Source organism: Labeo rohita, chromosome 16 (genome assembly GCF_022985175.1).
Source record: "Labeo rohita strain BAU-BD-2019 chromosome 16, IGBB_LRoh.1.0, whole genome shotgun sequence".
Lineage (NCBI taxonomy): Eukaryota > Metazoa > Chordata > Actinopteri > Cypriniformes > Cyprinidae > Labeo > Labeo rohita.
This window is the reverse complement of record NC_066884.1, coordinates 32,841,699-32,864,769: the sequence shown is the minus strand read 5'-3', so window position 1 is coordinate 32,864,769 and position 23,071 is coordinate 32,841,699. Positions and strand designations below refer to the sequence as shown.

The 23,071-nt window shown below is 35.5% G+C and overlaps 1 protein-coding gene across 3 annotated transcripts in view; it reads right to left on the bottom strand.

Annotated features, from left to right (window-relative positions):
• znf407 (zinc finger protein 407) overlaps positions 1 to 20,795 on the bottom strand; it is a 48,121-nt gene extending 27,326 nt beyond the window's left edge. For 2 of the 3 annotated variants that reach the window (XM_051131839.1, XM_051131841.1), the window contains exons 1-3: positions 20,722 to 20,795; positions 4,690 to 7,774; positions 3,586 to 3,700 (exon numbers count right to left, since the gene is read on the bottom strand). In XM_051131839.1, coding sequence (XP_050987796.1) covers positions 3,586 to 3,700; positions 4,690 to 7,711 — 3,137 coding nt within the window. In that variant the 5' untranslated portion in view covers positions 7,712 to 7,774; positions 20,722 to 20,795. The remainder of the gene's footprint in view (positions 1 to 3,585; positions 3,701 to 4,689; positions 7,775 to 20,721) is intronic. The other variant, XM_051131840.1, reaches the window with a different exon arrangement.
• Between the last annotated feature and the right edge of the window lie 2,276 nt (positions 20,796 to 23,071).

Sequence of the window (23,071 nt, the reverse complement as noted above, 5' to 3'; positions counted from 1 at the left end):
TAGGAAAACTTTTCCTAACTCGCTCTTCCAAAACATCCCTCAATAATATTCAGATCTGGTGACTGTGCAGGCCATGGGAGATGTTCATCTTCACTTTCATGTTCATCAAACCACTCTGTCACCAGCCTTGTTGTGTGTATTGGTGCATTATCATCCTGATACAAGGCACTACTTTCAGGGTACAATGTTTGATCCATTGGGTGCACATAGTCAACCTTCACTCTCTGCTCTTACTGGTGCAGTGTCAATCAGTGAAGATAGGCCACCAGGCTGTGCAAACATATCCATGAAACCTCCAACACTATATTGGCCAGTGTTTCAGTTTTATTGTCCAACCCCTGTATATATATATATATATATATATATATATATATATATAGCGAAAGTGAGCAATGACTTAAACCCCACAACAGAGACAGGAGGTGATGAAGATCACAACTAGGATGTCTTCTCCACTGGTCCAAAATTCACTTTCATGATCCAGCATGTAATTCCCAACTCAGGTAAAACTGAACAAGCACTCCTACAGAATACTGGAGGCTCAGAGAAAGGCAACCAAAGAAAAGGTGAGGAAAACACTTGAGAATTTTGGAGTTCTAGAGCACCTGGTTTAACCCCATTGTAATGGTGTCTATTACTCACTTTCCTACAACACTGGATCTCACTAAAGGGTATTGGCTGGTGCCTCTGTCCCCAGAATCTAAAGAGAAGATAGTCCCCTGAGGGGATATTTCATTACACATACCTATCCATCAGCCTGCATGGGGCCCCATCACCTTCCATAGGTGATCTGATGAGCCAGGTGTTAGCCTATTTAGATGATGTAGTCATCTATATTCATTTATATTCACATAACCAGGACACTCGCAAAAACAGTGAAATTAAACTCAAAATATGATGCAAACCAAAATAATTAAATATGTTAAATAATACAAATATCCTTTGTGGATTTAATCCCATTTTATTAACAATGTCTTTGCTGCCGACCTTCGAAGATGCAATTCAGCCATACTAAGCAAAAATTACTCAAGGTAATCTAACATTTGTTTTTTTTTTTGTTTTTTTTTTTAAATCGCTGAAGAGTTGACTCTTTTGTGTCAGACGCACCACACGGATACGTTTTCTACATATATTTACGCTTTGATTTGAACAAAAACAGCAAATCCGGCATACACAGTTGCGTCCAGCGGATACTCTCCAAAATGGCACTATGCTGACATGGAGGAGACAAATTGTTGAATAAAATCATTATTTTTTTCTTTGCTTACAAAAAGTATTCTTGTCATTCATAAAATTCAGATTGAACCACTGCTGGCAGATGGACTGTTTTGATGATTTCTTTCATACTTTTCTGGGTCTTGACAGTGGTATTTACGTGGCAGTCAATGGGTCACTCCTGGTTTTCATCCAAAATATCTTAAATTGTGTTGACAAACAAAGCTTTTACGGGTTTGGAATGACATGGGGGTAAGTGATTAATGACAAATTTTTAATTTTGGGGTGGAGTAACCCTTTAAAAAGGAAGTTGTTATAATTCAGGCATACAATATCCGATCTGCCCTAAACTTTGCATCTTTGATAAGACTCCTGACCTGAAGAGATCTACATACCCATATTCAATTATAGTCATAGCACTACCTGCTGGCGACAGGAAGTGACGTTTTATGCCATCTCAAAAAGAGATTTAATGACATCAACATTATATTTGGCCAGTCTAATCTAAAGGCCTTTGCGATGTTAAATCTTGAGTTTTCGTTAAATGGTGTGTCTGTGGGGGCTTGACAAATTTAGATGTTTCACCATGGAAAAAGAATTTGTTATAACTCAGGCATTCAATGTCCAATCTGACCCAAACTTCACACGTTCGATAAGAACCCTGGCCTAAACACATCTAAAGGCCAATATTCTGTTATAATCATAGCGCCACATGCTGGCAACAGGAAATGACTTGGTTTATACTAACTTAAACATGCAGTGTCCAATCTGCACCAAACTTCAATTGTTTGGTAAGAGTCCTGGCCAGAAGACATCTAAAGGCCAATATTCAGTTATAACCATAGCGCCACCTGTTGGCAACAAGATATGTCATGTTTCAATTCAAGCATACCATGTTCAATCTGCATAAAACTTCATATGTTTGATAAGCTGGCAGCAGGAAGTTTGGCACATATAAATGACTTTGACATACTTCTTCTGTATTTACCGTTCACCGCTCCCCTAAAGCCACCGGGTGGTGGTTAGCCGAGTGCAAGGGCCCTTTCAATGCCACTTGCAGCTTTAATTTTGTGTGTTTGTCTGCTCAAGAGCAAGAAGAGGAAAAGTTCAGTTCAGTGTTTGTGCACTGTCTGAGAAACGCCCTCTCTGTGTGTTGAGTTGAATTATTTCGCCTCGTGCTTGAACACTTTAAACTCTTTTTAATGTTGAAATTGGCAAGGCTTAAAAACACATGCAATTGATACCCCCCAACCCCCCCCCAGCCATGGGCCCCTATAATTGTCACCATCTTTCACTCCACTAGCGACGGCCCTGACTGCGTAGGCTACTGCGCAACAAAATTTCCCCACAGCACCATCCACTATCTACATTTTTTTGTAGGCTTCTTCCTAACAATATAAATATGTTTCAGCACATAATTGGCTCAATTTCATAACTAAAAAGGTGCAGTGTCTAAACCTTCGTATTTGGAGTATTTATAAGACACTAAGGCACTCTTCTTTGTAAAACAGCTTAAAATGTGTATTGTAAAAACACAAATACAATAAGAATGCCAGTGGTTCTCATTTCTGGTCCTGGACCCCAAAGTTCTCTAATATGTACTAGTGATGTTTCGTCTGCGTATGAAGATATTGCAGAGTGTTCTGTATGAACATATTTTGTCAAATTAAGTATAGGGAACAGGGAGCACTAAATTCTGTGCAGATGTCATGTCCATTCAAGTCATGTCGGATAGTTCAACGCACATGAACGCCACCACAAAGTTGTTATTACGAGGGGGAAACTCAAAATTTTCTTTAAGCCTCAAGTTTTCGAGTTGGGGGCGTGTCAGTTGGAAAAAAACGTGTCGGATGCAATGAATGCATCCAAAGACAATAGATATGCAGTGTCTGTATTGACCATAAATTTGTTTAAATTAATAAAATGATTATTTTTTTTTTTTAATGTACAATAAAACTATATGTTACATATACAGAATATTATATTATTGTATAATTACCACAGAATATAATGATTCAGTTAACATCACTTTCATAAACTGAATAAAAACAGATAAAAAAGCAAAAACACAATGATGCCCATTCTTTATTTATCATTTTGTAGATGCAGATCTTAAAAAAATGGTTGATTTTTATGTAGAATTTGAATTTTATTTTTACGCAGCAAAAGACCCTGTCAGTTGGAACACAGCTCAGTTCATCAAGTCTCTTCTAATGAGCTGATGATCTGAAACAGGTGTGTTACAGTGAGACATACAACACACGCAGAGCGTGGAGGAGAGGGGGGCTGGACAGAAATATGAGAACTTCTGAAATAAGCAAACATTCTGCTTACATATTTTTTTTAAATATAATGCTCTCTTGAACTCACCCACAGATGTGACACTTGTACTCCCTCATGCCTAGATGTCTCTTAACGTGGTTTCGGGCATCACCGAGCTGAGCGGTGGCAAAGTTACATATTTTGCACATAAACGGCTTAGATCCTGTAGAGAAATAAAAAATAAAAGACACTGAATTCTCTGAGTAATTGATTTTCATTTCAGAATGTTTATTTTCAAATGAAATACAGTACACCTTTAAGAAAAGACCTGCAAACATGCGAGGAGGGATGAACATACATATCTACATCAATGGTAAATAACATCAGTAACTAATAAATAATCAATATCCATGTTGTTATTTTAGATAATAAATTAATTTGCAAAAACTAGGGGTTAGACACTGAAAGCACACTGGGAACTTACAATAAGATGCTAGAATTGGTGATGTGCACTAATTTGACTTATGTTTAAACAGAAACTTTGTAAATTTGTTACGACTAATTTAAAACAAAAAAAAAACTCTGTCTATATGTGTCTATATACAATCCATTTGCAAAATTAATCTCATTTCATCAGGGACATCCGATACTAATGACCACAGAAAAATAAGGCTTTTATTTGTGATGTGCTTGCCTTGTGTTATGACCATTGTACATCAAGCTTGCAAATGCTTTTCAAGGTGTTTACTCTAATCTCAAATCTGTGAATCAAAATGATGGTGCGAGTCGGCTCGCTTGCTAAATTACTTCAAAAGCAGTTTGTCATACTTTATAATCATGCTTTTGTATCAGGTTGTTATGCTGAAATGTTAAATTCAACAGTAGAAGACCACTCTGAGACAATGAAAATTGGATGAAAACATGAGCTGCTCATGTGTAAATGAACACATTGCTGTGCTTCACTCTGAAACATGTCACAAAACATATAACATACCCATTTAATGAAATAATAGCCTTTGATTTGAAAAAAAAAAAAAAAAAAAAACACACTTGAAATCGTACTTTGAAAATAAACTATATTGAGATTTCAGGGGTTCTTTTTTTCGATTAATTATACTGATCCATTTTTTTTTAAATTTTACATCCAGTTTAATTAATTTATCACCTTTTCATCATGCATATATGTCTGGAAAAGATGACAGGAAGACATACCTGTGTGTGTGCGAATGTGAGCCAGAAAAGCCATGGAGTTGCTGCTCTTGCATACTTTGCCACAGTACTTGCACACATTGCCCTGGTTTTCCTGTCGCTCTCGGTTGATCTGCTCTGTGTCCTCCAGCACATATTTGTTCACTTCTCTCAGCAGTTCTTCATGTTTTTCTTTGATATGCACAAATAGTTCCTGCTCAGTTTGGCAGGGCTCACTGCATCGGACGCATTTAAAGCTAGCGCCTCCTTCTGGAAGGTCTTCAATGCTTCCATGCTCGTTGCGCACATGTGCCGCACTGCTTAAGTGCTGCTGTAGGTTACTCTCTGTGTAGAAGGACTTTCCACAGAGCAAGCAATGGAAATGCTTTTCCTTTGATGGATGCTTCATGGAGATATGAACATTTAGTCCACTTAAGCCATCTGCCAAAAAACCACAGTCCTCACAGCGGATACGGGGCATTGGTTTGGTAGTCTTTGTCTCAGGTACAACTGGTGTTTTTGGCTTTTTCATGCTCTGCTGGTTTAATGCACCTGTAGTTTGTTCTTCATCATGTGATGTCTGCTTACGCTCAGCTAATGTTTTTAAGGAAAAGATGCAGGCATCAAACTGTATCGCTCTAAGGTGTTTCTCAGTAGAAGGACTGTCATCTCCCAAATCAGTCATTTCATCATCATCAAACACATTTTCCTCATCCATATCCTCCAGCATTGCATCTTTTACCATCGTCAATGACTGGACCATGTCAGACACATTTGATTCAGCTGGATTAGTTGAGGATTCTTCATTGTCTTTGGAAGTATTCTTTACAGCAGACTGTTTTGCTCCATCTTCATTTGCGCAATTCTCTTCACCTACTTTTGCAGAATTCTCTTCATCTGTAGTTGTGGTGCTTGAAGATGTCAAAGTAGAACTATCACGGACCACTTCTGATCCTGCGATTGTCTCTGGGTCTTCAAAGGTGGATTTGGTGGTCATATCAGTAAGGTCAGCCTGACCATTATTAAAGCTTTGGTTCTGTTTTTTCAAGTAACACTCACGTTTCTGCTTGTGTTTTTCTGTTGCCATGTGTCTAAACATCTCTCTACGGGTTACAGTGTAGTAGCTGCATGCTAAACAAACAAACTCAAAGTCTTTTGTGTGTTTGCGTCGCACATGGAGAGCAAGAGACGGAGTTGAGTGAGCAACAAAGTCACACTGAGTGCAGATATTACTCAAGTCATACTTGCTTTTCTTGCATGGTACGGTGGAGTTATTTTTGTCCACTTCATCAATAGTTGTCTCAATTACTGATACTTTGTCACCCAGTTCTGCTTCATTTTTCTTTGCTTGAATTGGCTGCTCAGCATCTAGCAGAACTACCCCACTGCCTTCACTTCCGGCTGCTTGCATTTTGTTGATGTGTTTTTTAGTTTCACAGTGGCGGTCCATGTCACCCTTGGTCACACAGTAATAGTTGCACAGCTTACAAACGAAGCTGTATAACCGACTGTGCCTGCGTCGTATATGGACACTGAGGTTGGTGGCATTGGAAGCAACGAGCCCACAGTGACTACAAACAGTCACATTAGAAGTCTTTGGTCTGCCTCGCTTACGTTTGTGAGGAGAACCTTTCCTTACAGCTCCAGCTGGCTCTGGTAGTACATTTTCCATTTCCTGAACCTCCTCAGCTTCTTTAGAGCACTGCTCACGAGTGTCACTCTCATTCATGTCTCCTTCCTCCCTTAGATCTGACAGAATCACAAGGATTTTTTCAACACAGTCTTTAAAAATAGGGCTAATGTTTTTCTCTTTGGCCACCTGTTGGTGTACTTCTTCTGACAGATGAACCTCCATGGCCTCTATAGTGGTGGTGTAATAATGGCAGGCCCTGCAGTGAAAACGGTGCTCCACTGGATGGTGCGTTTTAATGTGCTGTGCTAACATTACAGAGTTGTTGGCTGTGAAGGTGCACCTATCGCACTGATGCTGTGCCTTGCTTTCGGTCGGACGTGTCATCGGTGTCAAAGGTGGGAAAACTAATTCTTGATCACGATTCTCCAGCAACTTTCGGTTGTGGTTATTGCTCATGCAGTGCTTCTCATGATCACACTTTGTAACGCAAGAATAGCTACAGAAATCGCAAGCGTTATTTTGTTTTTTATTATGTTGCCTCTTAATATGCGTGTCTGGACTGTGTCCATCTATGACTTTATGTACACAATAGGAACACGAATGTAGAGTATTCAGCTTTGAATACTTTTGACTTGCATGATTCTCAGCATGTCCATCAATGCCACCATTTTTATTGCTTTTCACTTTACTTTCCAAATGAAAACTGCAGCCTGCTTGCATATCATCACCATCTTTAAAGGTCTCATTTATGTCTTCCCCATCCTGACATCTACATGAAGGGGGCTCAACTATTTCCAGCAACATCTGAGTGGGACTGGTTCTTCCATCCTCAGAAGTATCAACAACCTTCTCCGATATTACAGCCTCTTCTACAAGGAGCTGATGTGTTTGTTCACCCTCTGTTTGAACCATGCAGGTATCTGATTGTTTGTCTTCCTCTGACAGAGACACTGTAGTACTGTCCAGTTGCAACTCTGAAAGATGTGTTCGGTTTTCACTTTCTTGCAATTGTGGTGTGTTCTGCAATGGATTTAACCCTGGTGCAATAACTGTGTCAGAGACTGTGTCGTTTTGTAAGCCTTTTTTATGAGAGTGTTTCCTTGTTGAGTGAATTTTCAGTGCAGTTTGAGTTTTTGCAACAAAATTGCAAAATGAACAAGCCAAATCATCAGTTGTTTCTGGAAAGCCACGTTCTTTAGACTGTATGTTTCTGGATTGGTCCTCCACTGTAAGTGTCCCAGTTTGTTTACTTTCTTTTATAATATTTTTATGTCCTGAATCATCAGAAACTTTAACACTTTTAAGTGCAGGCAAAACATCTTCTGTACCAGTTTCGTTGGCCTTTTTCTTAGGTTGACCCTTGTCCTTTGAAATCTCCCTTCCAGATCTCAATTTTCGTTTTGGATTGTCCATGTTGCTGTCAGTTCACGAGGAATATTCACTAAGCTTCATTTCAAGGATCCATAGAATATCTTTCTGTGAAAAGAGCACTATAATGAAAATGTAGCTAAACCAAATAATAATAACAATCCTAGTAAATTATTACACTATATTAATATTTACATCAACATTATTATAAAAATAATTAATTCTAACATGATATTTACATAGTGTACCACTTCAAATATGGGGTGAAAAATTATGGATGCAATTATACCAATTGATACAGACCAATCTCAATCAAATCTCACACACACACACACACACACACACACACACACACACACAATAATAATAATAATAATAATAATAATAATAATAGACTACCTGATAATCAAAAAATTAAACGTCTTTTTTGTGCTGCCTTCAGATTACTGTAATGCTGCTACTACTACTACTACTACTACTACTACTACTACTAATAATAGTAGTAAGCGTGCACACAATTTTTGCCATGAATAGCTTAATGCACCATCACATTTTTAATGTGCTGTGTATTTTAAGTTGTCTTTTAAAGAGCGTGTCTTAAGATAAGATGGAGTGGTCTGTTGTATTAATTTCTATTTTTACACTCTCTCTAGAGCAGTGGTTCTCAACCAGGAGGCCAGGGCCCACCAGGGGGCCTTAACGTGCAACAAGCTTCTGCCGATTTTGGTTTGGGTCTTGTTCTGGAGTTAATGCTGGATTATAATCATATTGTTTACAAATTTGATTTTTCAGTTGTTACATGTATATTAAATATTGCAGTCTTGATGCTTTTATTGTTATTATACTGTCTGGGTTTACACTAGTTTATTGAACAGACAGCCTATCTTTACGTTAGGAAAGAAAGCTTACATTGCTCCAACTGTAATCACATCAGTGGACATTCACCATTACGTGAAGCTAAACTCCCATATAAAATAATTGAAAATATTCGCACCGTAAACCCACAGACCGTAATACACTTTTACATGGGTCATCATAGTGTTGGGGGATATACTGGTTCAAATGGTACACTGGTTTGAATCACATAAACCATATGAATTTTTTTTTTTTTACAGTGGTCATGAACTGCATTTTTTAATTATTTTATAATGTTCTCCGAGGTTCACTTATAATGTTAGTGTGATTTAACATCAAAAAACATCATGAATTGGTAATAGTAATAGGAAGTAATAAGAAGTAATAGGCTATTTTCTATCCTATTTTTGAGCCTCTCTGCAAAACTCTCGGTTTTTATAGACGTTTTTCCTAAATTTTCCTAAATTTCCTAAATTCCTAAATGTTAATTCCTAAAACCTGAAGAATGCTTTGCATTTCCGGTCTCCAGTGGTTCTAGGCAAATTAGCGTATTTTCCAAGTTGATAAACTAATGTTAAACCTGTGTTTAAAAAGCACATGGCACCATAGTGCCATCACTTTGCAATGTGGCAATGACCGTTATTTGTCAGTGCCTCGCTCCTCAAAGTTTAATGAGTGTGTAGATGACACAAAGCTGCCGACGTTATCTACATTAAAAACAGATGGGCACTATTTGAACTGGTTCCTATGGAGACCAGAACAGAAGAGCATCCAATTGGAAGTTAAAATTCGTAATGGTGGCGCTCATCGTTTACTCAGGAAAAAGGTCTATAGGTGGGGCACATTCAAGACTCGAAAGCAAACGCCCACTGCTATGATTGGCTAACAGTTTTGCTTATTAAAATAACAGATGAACACTGCTGTGGTGTACTCAACAACATGGGTTATTTGGGTTAAAAACATAAATACTCAGTATATTTCAAATGGTATATATGTAAAGCAAACAAACAGCGTTTCACTGATGCAATCTGGAGCTCATTCCTAATTTTAAGTTTACACTGGATGCGAACAGCACAATGCGACTATAGTGAACTGATATCCCGTTCTATTTCTAATGTACTCCCAACATTTACGCTGCTTCTAACCTGAAAGAGAAATGGATTCGCAACATAATGCAACAGCGCTTGTGTCTGAAAGGAAGGCAATTCAAAGACTATTTTTCACAACTTACTCTACACAGTGTCTTGTAATCTTGTATTGACTATGGACAGGCGTTTCAAGAAAAAAAAAAACAATAAAAAAAAAAAAAAAATTAATGATTGCTGGGAATTATACAATTATTATTCGAAACTTTTTCCAATTTAATCAATTAATTTGAATTTAATGGTTTGCCACAATTTTATTTTTTAGAAATCGAAAGATTTTGAACAGAAATATTACCAAACGTTAGATTTAGACACTTTGACATTGTTTTTACAGAACATTTACAGTTAATAATACAGTGGCGTAGCAAGTTCCATATGCAAAATGTTTTACAGGCCCCCCAATCATTATGGGCTCCAACTCAGTTAACTTGTTGATTTTTCTTAAGTACATAACACGCAAGTATTCACAAGCTGTTTTATTTACAATATAAATGCTTGGAAATAATATCTGACATTTTCAAGTCCATTTATTATATGTAGGATGCAAGTCTCAGCCTGTAAATTGTCAATTTTATGGTAAAATGCAAACAATAAATGTGTTTTCACGCTCTTCTACTGGTGTTATACTTTAAAGTCAAGGTAATTCAAAACGACAGAGATTTTTTTAAAAGCATTTTCCTCGTATTATTTCTTAACATATAATATGTATATGACAAGTTTGTACAAGATGTAGTTGTAGTTCATGCATCTTTTCTACAAAGATATTTAACAAGTGATGTGTGTAACATTTACATCATATTAACAACTTAATGTATGGAATAGGCTTTTCTTTATTTTTTAACTAGGGTTAATGTAGAAAAAGTTACTTGAAACATGTTGTAGTGACATTTTCAAGTTGACTAGTTAAAAAAAATAACAAAAATAACAAAATAAAATAAAATTCGTCCAGCCCTGCGTTCAAAATGTATGATAACAAACCGATTTAATTTATTAGGGATTAAGCTATATTAACTCTAGCCATACAATGCTTGTAACATGCTGAATAGGGATGTAACGGTATGAAAATTTCTGATCACGATTATAGTGACCAAAATTATCATGGTTATCAGTATTATCACAGTATTGTTAAAATGTACTGGAAACGTTCAAAAAGCACTGACACATAAATCACTTTACCAAGTTTTATATTTACATCAACAAACAACAAATAAAAAGACTTTTTGTTTGCATAATCACTAAAACAACAACAGTAGCCTTACCAGTGATGTCCAGATTTTAAATGACAGCATGACTTACAACAGTTTATGTTCAAATAGCGAAATAGCGTAAATTTTCAAATAAAGCTGTGAAAAAGTTTCATAAAAAGATAAACCTCACATTTCAGCCTTTAAATAAAGAAAAGGGTTAAGTCAAAATGATAACTGATTTAATAAATTATTATATGTGTTTTATGTGTTCCATAAATAATCTAGATAACTGGACTAAATTGTTTAAATGTGTAGAATCCACTTAAGCTTGCTTTTCCATCAACCGGTCAAAATTTAGGCTACAGCAGGGCATGCAAATTCGGTCCGTTTTTTTGGACAGACAAAAACTGCACACAAACTGAATGTAAATGTAAGTCTCTGTAAATCCACTGTTTGACACTAGATGGCGCTTATGGAAAAGCTGAATTACAACTGTTTCACGTGAACTCCGTAGATAAAGCAGCATTGCGATTAAGAACATTTCTTTAGGCGTTACATGGAGCGAAGGTAAAAACAAAATGCCATCGAATCTTTTCTGAAGACAGTCAGAACCTTTAGAGGTGCATTCATATAATTCATTAATTCATATATTCATTATAATTCCCGATTTATGCGTCTGTCGGTGGGTGCCCAACCCCCAGTTGCAAAGTGAAACGTACGGACTGCAAATACATTGTTAGCATGATTAGCAAGTTACTAGCATGTTGCTAGCATGATTAGCCAGTTACTAGCATGTTGTTAGCATGATTAGCAAGTTACTAGCATGTTGCTTGCATGATTAGCAAGTTACTAGCATGTTGCTTGCATGATTAGCAAGTTACTAGCATGTTGCTAGCATGATTGGCAAGTTACTAGCATGTTTTAGCATGATTAGCAAGTTACTAGCATGTTGCTAGCATGATTAGCAAGTTACTAGCATGTTTCTAGCATGATTAGCAAGTTACTAGCATGTTGCTAGCATGATTAGCAAGTTGCTAGCATGATTAGCAAGTTACTAGCATGTTGCTACCATGATTAGCAAGTTTAAATGGATTAGAAATACAGTACATAGAAGGAAAGCTTGATGAGTCTTAAAGGATTCTGGGAGTTTTGACGGTTGGAATTTGAAAAGTGTTGGCTCATTTGAACATTCCGTCAATGTAAGTCTATGGGATTTTTCCCAAATTTAATCGTCATTTTTAGGAAAATCGTAAGTCCGATCAGTTAGAAAAGATATAGCACACTCGGTCGGATCAGTCTGAAGATCTGGGCTGAGTTTGGAGTTTGTAGAGTTAAAGCTCTAGGACGAGTTAGTGTCGACAGATTTAGTCTCAGAAGAAAATAGCATATCAGTATGATTTAATAAAAACCAGTAATGATTTAATAAATACCCGTTTACAATAAGCACTTATTCGCACGTATAGAACAATGTTTGAGGGCGCACACGTAATATCTGAGGGAGCGCAGAGAGCCATGATCACAATATATATGGGGAGAGGAAGCCGGCTGCAAGCCGAGAGGATTCGTGCTGCCACCCTCTCATGCAATAATGCACTCTTGACATTTACCATTAAAATAATGCCAAAAACGGATTCAAATGAACTATGGAAACGAGAATAAAGTCGTAAAAGCTGCAATGCATTTCTTATTGATTAAAATGAACGGAGACTGTCTCGTGTTTTTCCGTGGGTGCTCGATTATTTCCTTGGGGATTGGCATCTATGCCCTTAGCAGTCTTTTAAAACATCCACCATCTTTTCACACAAAACGAAACTACTCGGCATGCCATGTGCAAATGAGACTGCTACTTAAAACTGTGCATTATGCTGTACAGTAGTTATTTATCATCAGTTGTTCAAATCGCAGTAATCAAATACCGTTTTAATGATAATTAAAATATGAAACGGTAATACTAACTGTGGGGAATTTCATCATGATTTATCTTCAAACCGTACATCCCTATGCTGAAACATATTATAACGAACATAACCAAATTTTGACACTTATTAACAACGGTCCATCATTTTGAATAAAAATCAACTGCTCATAAGGTTAGGACATTTCGATTTCAAAAATAAGCATGAACATTCATAGCAATTAACAAAAAACAAAAAAACAAAAAAAAAAAAAAACAACTACTATGGTACTATGGAACCCCTAAAGGGAATAAATACAAGATGGGAGGAAAAAATATATTTCAATACTTTCTCTCGCAATTATGTCGTTGGGCAAGTATACTGTATATAAGCTGCGGCCATCAGGAAGCCGCTGTTAATAAGCGGGCCATTGAAATCTAATTTATCACACATTACCACACATACTAATTACCATACATTTTACAAGATGTTTGTCAGTTGTGCTCAGGATCTGCAAATCATTTGCCATCGTCCTATCAGTCATCTCATTTATGTGGTAAGCAAATTTTATGTACTGTAATGTAACAGGCTAGTGCTAGCAAGCGGCCAACCATGTCCCTTTAGTGGCTCTGTAGTACACATTTTTTCTTTTTATGCCATTCTGAATATGGATTCAGCACACCTCTAACCCAGTCGGGGGTATCTGTGGTCCACACAGAACTCTTACTCAACACAGTCTCAAATTATTGTAACAGATATATGTTACACAAGTTTACAATGTGCACCTGAGACAATGTGTTAGGTGCTTTTAGGTGCATTTTTGGCAACTTCAATACATGAACACGTCACCACCGCATCAGCACCAAAATCATGGGGACTTTTTTTAGACAATAATCACACAACCTCGATATTCTATAATTAAATCAACTAATCGAAAATTTGAAAATCGTGACCCTTCCCTCTTAATGAGAACCATATGGTTCTGTTGATGGAGTAATCCTGTGTTTGTCTCTCTAGTATAGGGGTGCTCAACCCTGGTCCTGGAGATCGACTTTCCTGCAGAGTTCAGCTCCAACCCTGACCAAACACACCTGAACCAGCTAATTAGGATCTCAAGGAGCACTTGATAATTACAGACAGGTGTGTTTGATTAGGGTTGGAACTCTGCAGGAAAGTCGATCTCCAGGAACAGGGTTGGGCACCCCGCTCTAATATTTCTTTTCTCCTACTACAAGTGCTTATTAGTGGGCGCAGCTAAAGAGGCAACGATGTAGAAGCAGACGTTGATCTCCTCCTGCAGAGGTGGGCTTTCACCTCACTATCACGTCCTAAAGTGGCACATTCCAAAGCAAGTTGTTTTCTGAGCTTAGTATCAATAAAAGCTGTTTTTAAACTAATGAGAAAGTTTTAAAACTTACAGGATGTTTTTATAGTACATTAACCTATTATATGTCAAAAGATCTAGGGAAATTTGATTTCTCAGTTCATGACCCCTTTAAACCAGCATACCTGTACAAGTGGCTAAGCAAGTAGACAGCGATCGTGAATTGAAAGGAGGTCCCTGTTAACTGTATACACTTCTGACAAATGATTAGAGAGCTATTAATAACACACAACTAATTCTTTAACTGGCCAAATAAACCAACTGAAGGTCATTCAGTCTGTCTGGCGTTTTTGTTCCATGCAGATATGTTTTATGTAGTATAATTTCACAAAGCTAAGGTCAGACCATTCTGTTTTTGCTTTTGAAATTAAACAATCTAATTTACATCAAAACTGCTCATACTATGGTACTGAAGGCATAATTTAGAAATAATGGTACACTGTTGATAGTGTCCCTATTTTGCAAACAATTTTTGCCAATTTTCACCTCAGGTAGCCTATAAGACGCCTTCAAATTTACGCAATATTCTAGTAAGGGCAGATTTATCTGTTTTTCAGCCAACATATTTTTTGAGAAATATACCTTCTGGTGACTACAAGTGTGGAGATTGTCAAGAAAGTAATATTTACAAAACACAAACTTTTAAGCATCCCTGTATTAGGAAAACTTTTAAGATTTTTTCCGTGCAAGACCTCTAATGTAATTTACAGTGCATCCAAAAATTATGCACAGCGCTTCGCTTTTTCCACATTTTATGTTACAGCTTTATTCCAAAATGGATTAAATTCATTATTTTCCTTAAAAAAATATAAAGACAGTACCCCATAATGACAATGTGAAAGAAGTTTGTTTGACATCTTTGCAAATTTCAAAAAAAAAAAAAAAAAAAAAAAAAAAAAAAAAAAAATTATATATAAAAATCACATGTACATAAGCAGGGCCTAAAACTAACTTTTTGCCACACCTGTCAATGGCCGGTGACATAATAATATTTACCGGCCAAACATTTGATTTTACCGGCCATAAAATACTAGTTAATACTACTACAATGACTAAACATATTTACAGTGTTTTTCATTTGTCCTGCTACTGGTTTCTCTATTAAATGCATTTTCCCTCAATTTTACCTATTACATTTTATAACTATAACATTACAGTATAATTGAAAGACATTATTTTTAACATTTGATAGACCCTGAAATATATAACTTAATTTAAGTGATTTTAAACAATCTTCACATAAACTATAAATTGTATATGCACAAACTACACAGATAAAAAGTGATTTAAAAGATATAAAGTGATTTCTCTTTTTCTTTTGTTCTTTTATTTCCATCAATGACAGACTTCAGCAGGTTTCACTTTAAAAGCAGCACTTGTCTCTTTAAAGCTTGATGCACAGGACTGTGTGTTTTTATGGTACGGTTAATGAATTGACATGGAACTCATTTTTAATGTGATAGTTTTATTCTTACATGTACTATAATAACATGTATTATTAGCCCCATTTAGTCAGTGAATAAATATTAGATACGTATTAATTATTTATATGCCCAGATAGTCTAGTAGTAGAATTTTCGTTAGGCTTGTTAGAGGTTTTGGGTTATAATCCGCCCTTGCATCATTTTTTCGCTTATTAAAATCAAATATGTCCATCGTGATCCTTTATCAATAGGAGGGACACGTGTCTATGTATTTTATTTTGTGGTTTAACCGTAATGAAAAGATCTCCGCAACATCAAGTGATAGATTAAAGCACTCGCGTGTGAACACTGATCACAAGCCGCATTTTGAACATTCCATCACTAATAACATTGCAACGAACGTTCAGCAAGATTTCAGAACACAGATTCCAGCACCAGATTGCATCTTATTTAACAGAAACTAATGTTTGATTAGCATTATTACGTCCATGCCGCGAGATGTTTAAAAAAGTGGCGAGGACAATATCGACCCTGGCAAAAAGTGGTGCGGACATGTCCCACCCGTCCACCCGTAAATTACGCCTATGGGTAAATGTTATTACAACCGTGTCTAGAGACAAGCTGGCCATCACACTGCTCTGACCTTATCAGCTCGTTTATGTCCTATTATTTGATTCGCTCTTGTCGCTTATGATAGAACAACTAATCACGATGACATTGTCTTCGGAAAAGATTATTTTATTCGCTTACATCAGAAACAACAAATCTCTTTAAAAACTAGCTGTTGTTTTCACTACATCGCATTGTTATATTTCATAAAAGTTCTACCCAGCAAATGGCGAATGACACCGTTACATTACACCGTTACTCAGTTAGGCCAGGAGGCCAGCTCTAGGAAGAGTCCTGGAGCCTGTACCATGAAGCCAGATTAGCTGGCTAGCTAGGTAAGATTCAGTTTAGTTTGCACCAATCCTGGGTTTTATAGGGCCCTATGATTTCCGCGATGCGGAAAACACGGACGGAATCACGGAATCCAGTCAATTTACTGGATTTTACTGCATAATGCGGAATGTCACAGAATTTGTCAAAGTTTAAATGATTTAATCAAAAGTAGGTCATTACACTTAAATCAAACCACAATATGGACTAGTATCTGTAAATATTACGCTGCAAAAATACTATTTAAATGTGAATCCTCCATGTTCTTCGTGTCTCGGTTTTAATAAATGGAGCAGACGAGCGGTTTTGTTTACTGCACACACTGAAGCATGCGTGACGCTTGTGGTGATTTCAGCATTTGACTGTTCCATTTTAGGAAAACTAGCATCATATCATATACACACAGAAATGTAAAGATAGACACAGCAACCCGTCAAAATAAAAGTCTTGTAGACTTGAAGACATTGTGCCAGAAATGTACTACCGTAACTACTACTACTAAAATGTTTATTTTTTAGGGTATAATCACACACTTCTTCCATGTTTTAATTTTAATAGTAAATTCCCCCTTGCTTGCAAAAAAAAAAAAAAAAAAAAAAAAGTTAGCTTAATTTTCAATAATTAAAAGATAAATTAAATTAATGTTTTATGCCTAAATACACAACACATAATTTCTGAGGATAGGCCATTTTAAAAATAAATTTGAATAAATGCAAGAAAAAGTATGCATTCAAATAATTAGACATGCTAAAAACACAGAATTTGATAACAATAAAACATGGTGAGAAAAAATAAAACATTTCTTAGGGCCCTAAACGTAATTTTTTGTTAAACCTTTATTAAATTGATGTGAAATTGTATACGTTTCATGATTTTAATTAATTAGACATGCTCTTTGATTAATACAGTTTAATTTACAATTTAAAAGGAGTTGAGAAAAATTAAAATGGAAAAAAACGGAATCCAGAAAAATTACAACGGAAAAAATGGAATTTGGAAAAAAATTAAACGGAATTTGGGAAAAAACAAAACAGATTTCATAGGGCCCTAGTTTTAGGTACCATAAAAGTGGCTTGGCTTTTAGCTACATTCATTGCCATAGTAACTTACACTCCATAGCCAACCTGTTCCAGTGCAGGTTATGTTCTGGTTTAGAGATCTCAAACTGAAATTGGACCAATCAGAGCAAAATGACATGTCTGACCCAAAAAAAGTCACTAGTACTAAAATAAAAAAAAGGTCTGAGTTTAATAATAATCATTTAGAATTGTTTTATATGATTTATTATAAACTAAAATAATTATATTTAACCAGTTTTTATACCTTCAACGCTGCAGAAGTTTTTCTGTACCCTTCCTCAGATCTGTGCCTCAATACAATGTTGTCTCAAAGGTCTACAGACAATTCCTTGGACTTCATGCCTTGGTTTGTGCTCTGACATGCACTGTTAACTGTGGGACCTTATATAGACAAGTGTGTGCCTTTCCAAACCATGTCCAATCAACTGAATTTACCACAGGTGGACTCCAGTCAAGTTCTAGAACCATCTCAAGGATGATCAGTGGAAAGAGGATGCACCTGAGCTCAATTTTGAATGTAATGGCAAAGGCTGTGAATACTTTCGTACGTGTTTTTTTTTTTTAATAAATTTGCAAAGCTTTCATACAAACTTCTTTCACATTGTCATGATGGGGTATTGTTTGTAGAATTTTGAGGTAAATAATGAATTTAATCCATTTTGAAACAAGGCTGTAACATAACAAAATGTGGAAAAAGTAAAGCACTGTGAATACTTTCTGGATGCACTGTACATGTTGTATTGCCCGACTCTGTTACATGGGTATTGCCAAATACCAAAGTGCTATTAGCTTAATGAAGTCCAGTAGTATTTTGTTAAATTTAAACATTCAGTTTTCACACTGCAATATATTGGCATTAGAGCAGTTAAACACCTCATAGAGAGGGACAATATCAACAATTTGTTTTTAAACCATGAAGCCTATTGGAAGCCTATTTGGTTTGTGAAAAATAATTAACATGATCAAAAATTAAAGGGGACCAGATTTCTGAAATGAAAACCGGGGACATTTCCTAGTTTAGTGGTCAAAATATCACTGAAATCTCACTTGTAATTATATATATAAAAAAAAAAACAGGACAATACGTTCTTGTTTTTAATTGTTGTGGGTTCTATATATAAATCATCATAACTGATAATTACAGTGATGTTTAAGGATCAAACTTACCACAGTTTTTAAAAAGTACAAAAGTAAATAGTAACTATTGCAAATAGCAAAATATATAAAAACAACAGTATTCTAACAATATTATGGCTTTAGAAAAACACATCAAAAATAAAACAATAAATACGAGAACTTGTGATAAATAACACTGTATTTAACAAGTATGTTTTTTTCAAACTGTATTTAACATTTTTACAACTGTGAGTACAACTTCTCAAATTTTATGTTTATGCTTTTGGAAATGGATCTTTTCTATCCCTGTCAGGCTTGTTATTTTGCATTTTAGGCTCATTTTGTCCACAAAGTATGAGTAAATACGAAATTTCTATTTCTGCAACATCACGGCTGGAACAACAACAACATACAAACTATGACAATTATAATCTCAGGCACTGATTATGTCCTTATTCAATGTTAAAAGTGTCTAATGTGAGTTTGAATGTCATATTGCGTGGCGTTTATAGCCATACTGAAAGCATACCTCAGATCTTGAATTTAAGCAAACATATAGCCTAGTCTACGTTAAAACTGCGAACACAATAGGAACCCAAGTGTTTTCCATCACAACAATGTATCAGTCAGTATGTAGTTTTAATAATGTTAAAAAGGCTTAATATTTATGAATTAGATTGAAAACATGTCCATTTCATTGGGAGTGCAGTGCACTTCTGCGCTTCTAGCTTAGATATTTAAGTGATTCTGTCACGCTGCACTGTCAGTGTATTTGCAGGTTGTTCTGAACGTGCTGTAAAACAGGAACATCTCCGGGGACGTCTGGTCACCCTATCATAAATAGCTGGCTGACTTTTCTATTTGTTGATGGCATGGTTACATTCAGATGGTAAAACTCATATATTAAGATGAGTGCCCACCTTAGAGATAATCACCATATTTATAATGAAACCATCATATTGAAAATGATAATAGTCAACATATCATATAATGAAATATGAAATATCATATTTATTGTTACTACTGTAAAGCTATATTAAATTATTGGCATCTCTTTTAATGCTTTTAGAATCTTAACTTTTTAATCACTTTGTTTCTGTATTTTTTTAATAAACATATTTTAAAGACAGTATATTTATATTTTTTTATCTATCAAAATTTTGAAAGGGTATTAACTTATTTTTCAATATTATTCAAAACATATTACTTTAGCTAAAGTATTAGACATTTTTGCGCCCCCGTGCTGGTGAGCCTTTTACCCATTGTGTGGGATAAAAGGCCCACTTTGCCACCTCATACATTTAATTTTTTTTTTTACACAAAACTAAATCCGTTGCTCGTCAGTGTTAAATAAAAACAAATACATTTATTCTCTAATCATAAAGGATGGTAGTAGTGAAAAGCACATTCTTCTTAAGGCGTTAATAAATAACCATTGCAATTAATATGGAAATATCCAAAACATAACAGAAACTTGTTGTAAAACGACAATTGTTATAACTTTATTATCACTCACGATTATAATGTATTAATTTAAAATGTCTTGATTACGTTAAAAAATCATAAAGACAGGCGTGATGTAGCAATAGTAGAATAGGGAGTTTCACTCGTACGTGTTTTGTTTGGTTGAAACAGTTTGTTTCGAGAAGATGATATAAAAACTTTAATCAGTAATATTAAACTTTAAATCGTCTTTTGGCCATGTTCATATTTTTTTTTCTCTGACATGAAACAGTTTCCTTTTTTACTTCCTATTACCGTGACACTTTATTTTGCTGGCGTGGTTTTCGTCCAGTTAAAAGACTAGCTTCCTAAGTTCGTCCAATTGAAACACGGGAAAGGCGGGTTTTCGCTTGAGTATTGAAAACGACGGTGGCACAGAGGCCCCAAAAGCGCATTATACGTGACTTACAAATCCTTCACATTAAGCGCTGCTAAGCGGCAGGAACATCGTTAATATGCATATTTCACAATTCTAAACATCAGATCTGTGTTCACGTTTCGATAAAAGTTCCATTTGAACGTCATTACCTGAAATGTTGGTCGTATTCTCTCACTTCGCGCGTTCTGCTCTTGGTCACAAACGGCACACCGTAGTCTGCTAGCTGTTACGTCACAAGAGAATTGAGTGCAGCCAGAGATGTTCTTATTAAAGGAGGAGATGGGAAACTCAAACTGGTTTATTTGGCTCACGTGCTCCAATCGCTTTCTCAGAAATGGCTCACTCAATCACTTATTCACCAATCCCTAACCTATATAGTGCATAGCGCTAGTTGGCTGTAGTGATGGGGGAAACAAAGCTTTTTTGTAAAACTCCGAATGAACTGAAATAAATGCGTCTCAAAGCGATTCACTGTTTCGAGGCGCTCGACACACCACAAGGATGGCGGCATCTGCTGGTCAAGACGGTGTAACTGTCCAAACACAGGTTTTACATCAAGCTACAATTTTAAATAATTTCACTAAGTAAAGTGTTTTAGTACTTTAGTGTAATGTACAAATAATTATACCATTATATACCATGGATGTTCTGTAATATTTTTTTATATTATTAATGTGTAGTGCTTATGTTTAGTGTGTGTGAGTTGGGAGGGTTTGCACTTACGTCACGGTTTGGCCAGTTACCCTGATGCGTGGTCATATTGGAGACACTCGAATGTAAACAACAGCATGGATTGCATCGTTAATTTGTTATGGGCCATTCCACCGATTGGGTGCCATTTCTGTCACTAGGACATAACATGTACAAATATGCATACAAATTATTTATAAAATAAACTTTAGTATACTGTTTAAAATCCTTCAGAAATCATTTTTTATTTTGCATTTCTGTGTACCTCCATATCCCATCTGTGATTTAAATACATTTACATTTAGATAAAATACACATTTTAGTTGTGTCCCCAGGTTTTCACTCAGTCCTGTTACCCTAACACATTCTCCCCTCTAAAAAACTGGGAAATTTCCACAAGACACATTTTCAACATAATATTACAACATATGGATCTTCTGAGGGCAATTAAATGACTGAATGCATGTGGTCTTATTTTCTTTTCTGTGTATTTGATGATATTGTAACTGTAGCAGGGAGCGTCATTATAAATATACTGTCTTGTTACCTAAATTATTTCTTAGATGTTATTTGTTTATTTTAAAAATACAAATCTTTGATGAATCACTATAATTTGCTGAAATATCCTCATACTATTAGTATGTACTCAATCTGGATATATTTTATGTATTTGCTAATTTTATCCTAACATCTCAATCCTCTTATTTTCAGTCCTTTTACTCATATACTCATATATCCTATACCCTATACTATAGCTATAGTAACTGAGTAATAGTAACAGGAATGACTGACTTATAATGTAAATATTAGGCTATATCAATATTAATCTAGATCAATTTAAAAATGCATATTTTTCTTAACGTTTTGGCTTTTTTTACCCACACTAAAAACGGAAAACTTACGATTGTTCTGGCATTGTTGCTTTATATTATGACACAAAATGTACTTGCAATTTCTGTCCTGTGGCAATTATGTATTAGAGTCTAATAATTAGACCCAAACATGGAATGGCATTTGAGTGTGAGCTGCGCTGTAAGAAAACAATACCCACAGAAAGACTGATTATTTGTTATTTGTTAAGTTTATTAAGCATGAACATAACCCTAACAAAAACCTCTGAAGACCACTAGATTTAAATAGAAACATGATTTGACCTTTTTTTAGCAGTGAGGTCAGCTCACTAGTCAGTGTTTAATGCTCTTCACTATACTAGTGCAAGCATTAATACCTCACATGTGCAGTCAAACCTACATACTAATATAATGGATATTTATTCCTGTTACTAAATATTTGTTTCTTAAAATATAAAGTTAAACCACTATTTTTTTTTTATTTTTTATTAAGTTTGGTCCATCATTTGTCCCATTGTTTAATAAATTGCAAAACTTGAGGTTTGAGTCAACTTTATAATGACAAAAATGGGTTTGTGTACTTTAGAAAAATACACCTTGTGTAGATAAATTATTTTTTTATGATAAATATAATTTTTTGACCATGAAACCAACAATTTCTTTAAAATAAACACCTGCCTGAGGAGAAAATGAAGGAAGTTGTTGACATATTTTTAAACATGCTTTTTAAAAGACATAAGAGTTTTGGTAACTGGACTGAGAAAAATCCATCCATCTTTAACTTTAAAATTCTGCAAAAGTTAACTGAGATGGACCAATACAGATTTTGAATGGTTAAAAATGTGTATTACTAGATTCCATTTGAAAAAACACTTTCATTTGGAAGAGTTTTGGAAGCAAATGACACCCATTCGGTGGAATGGCCCTTATAACTTTTGGCAGTCTGGTTTGGTCCTCA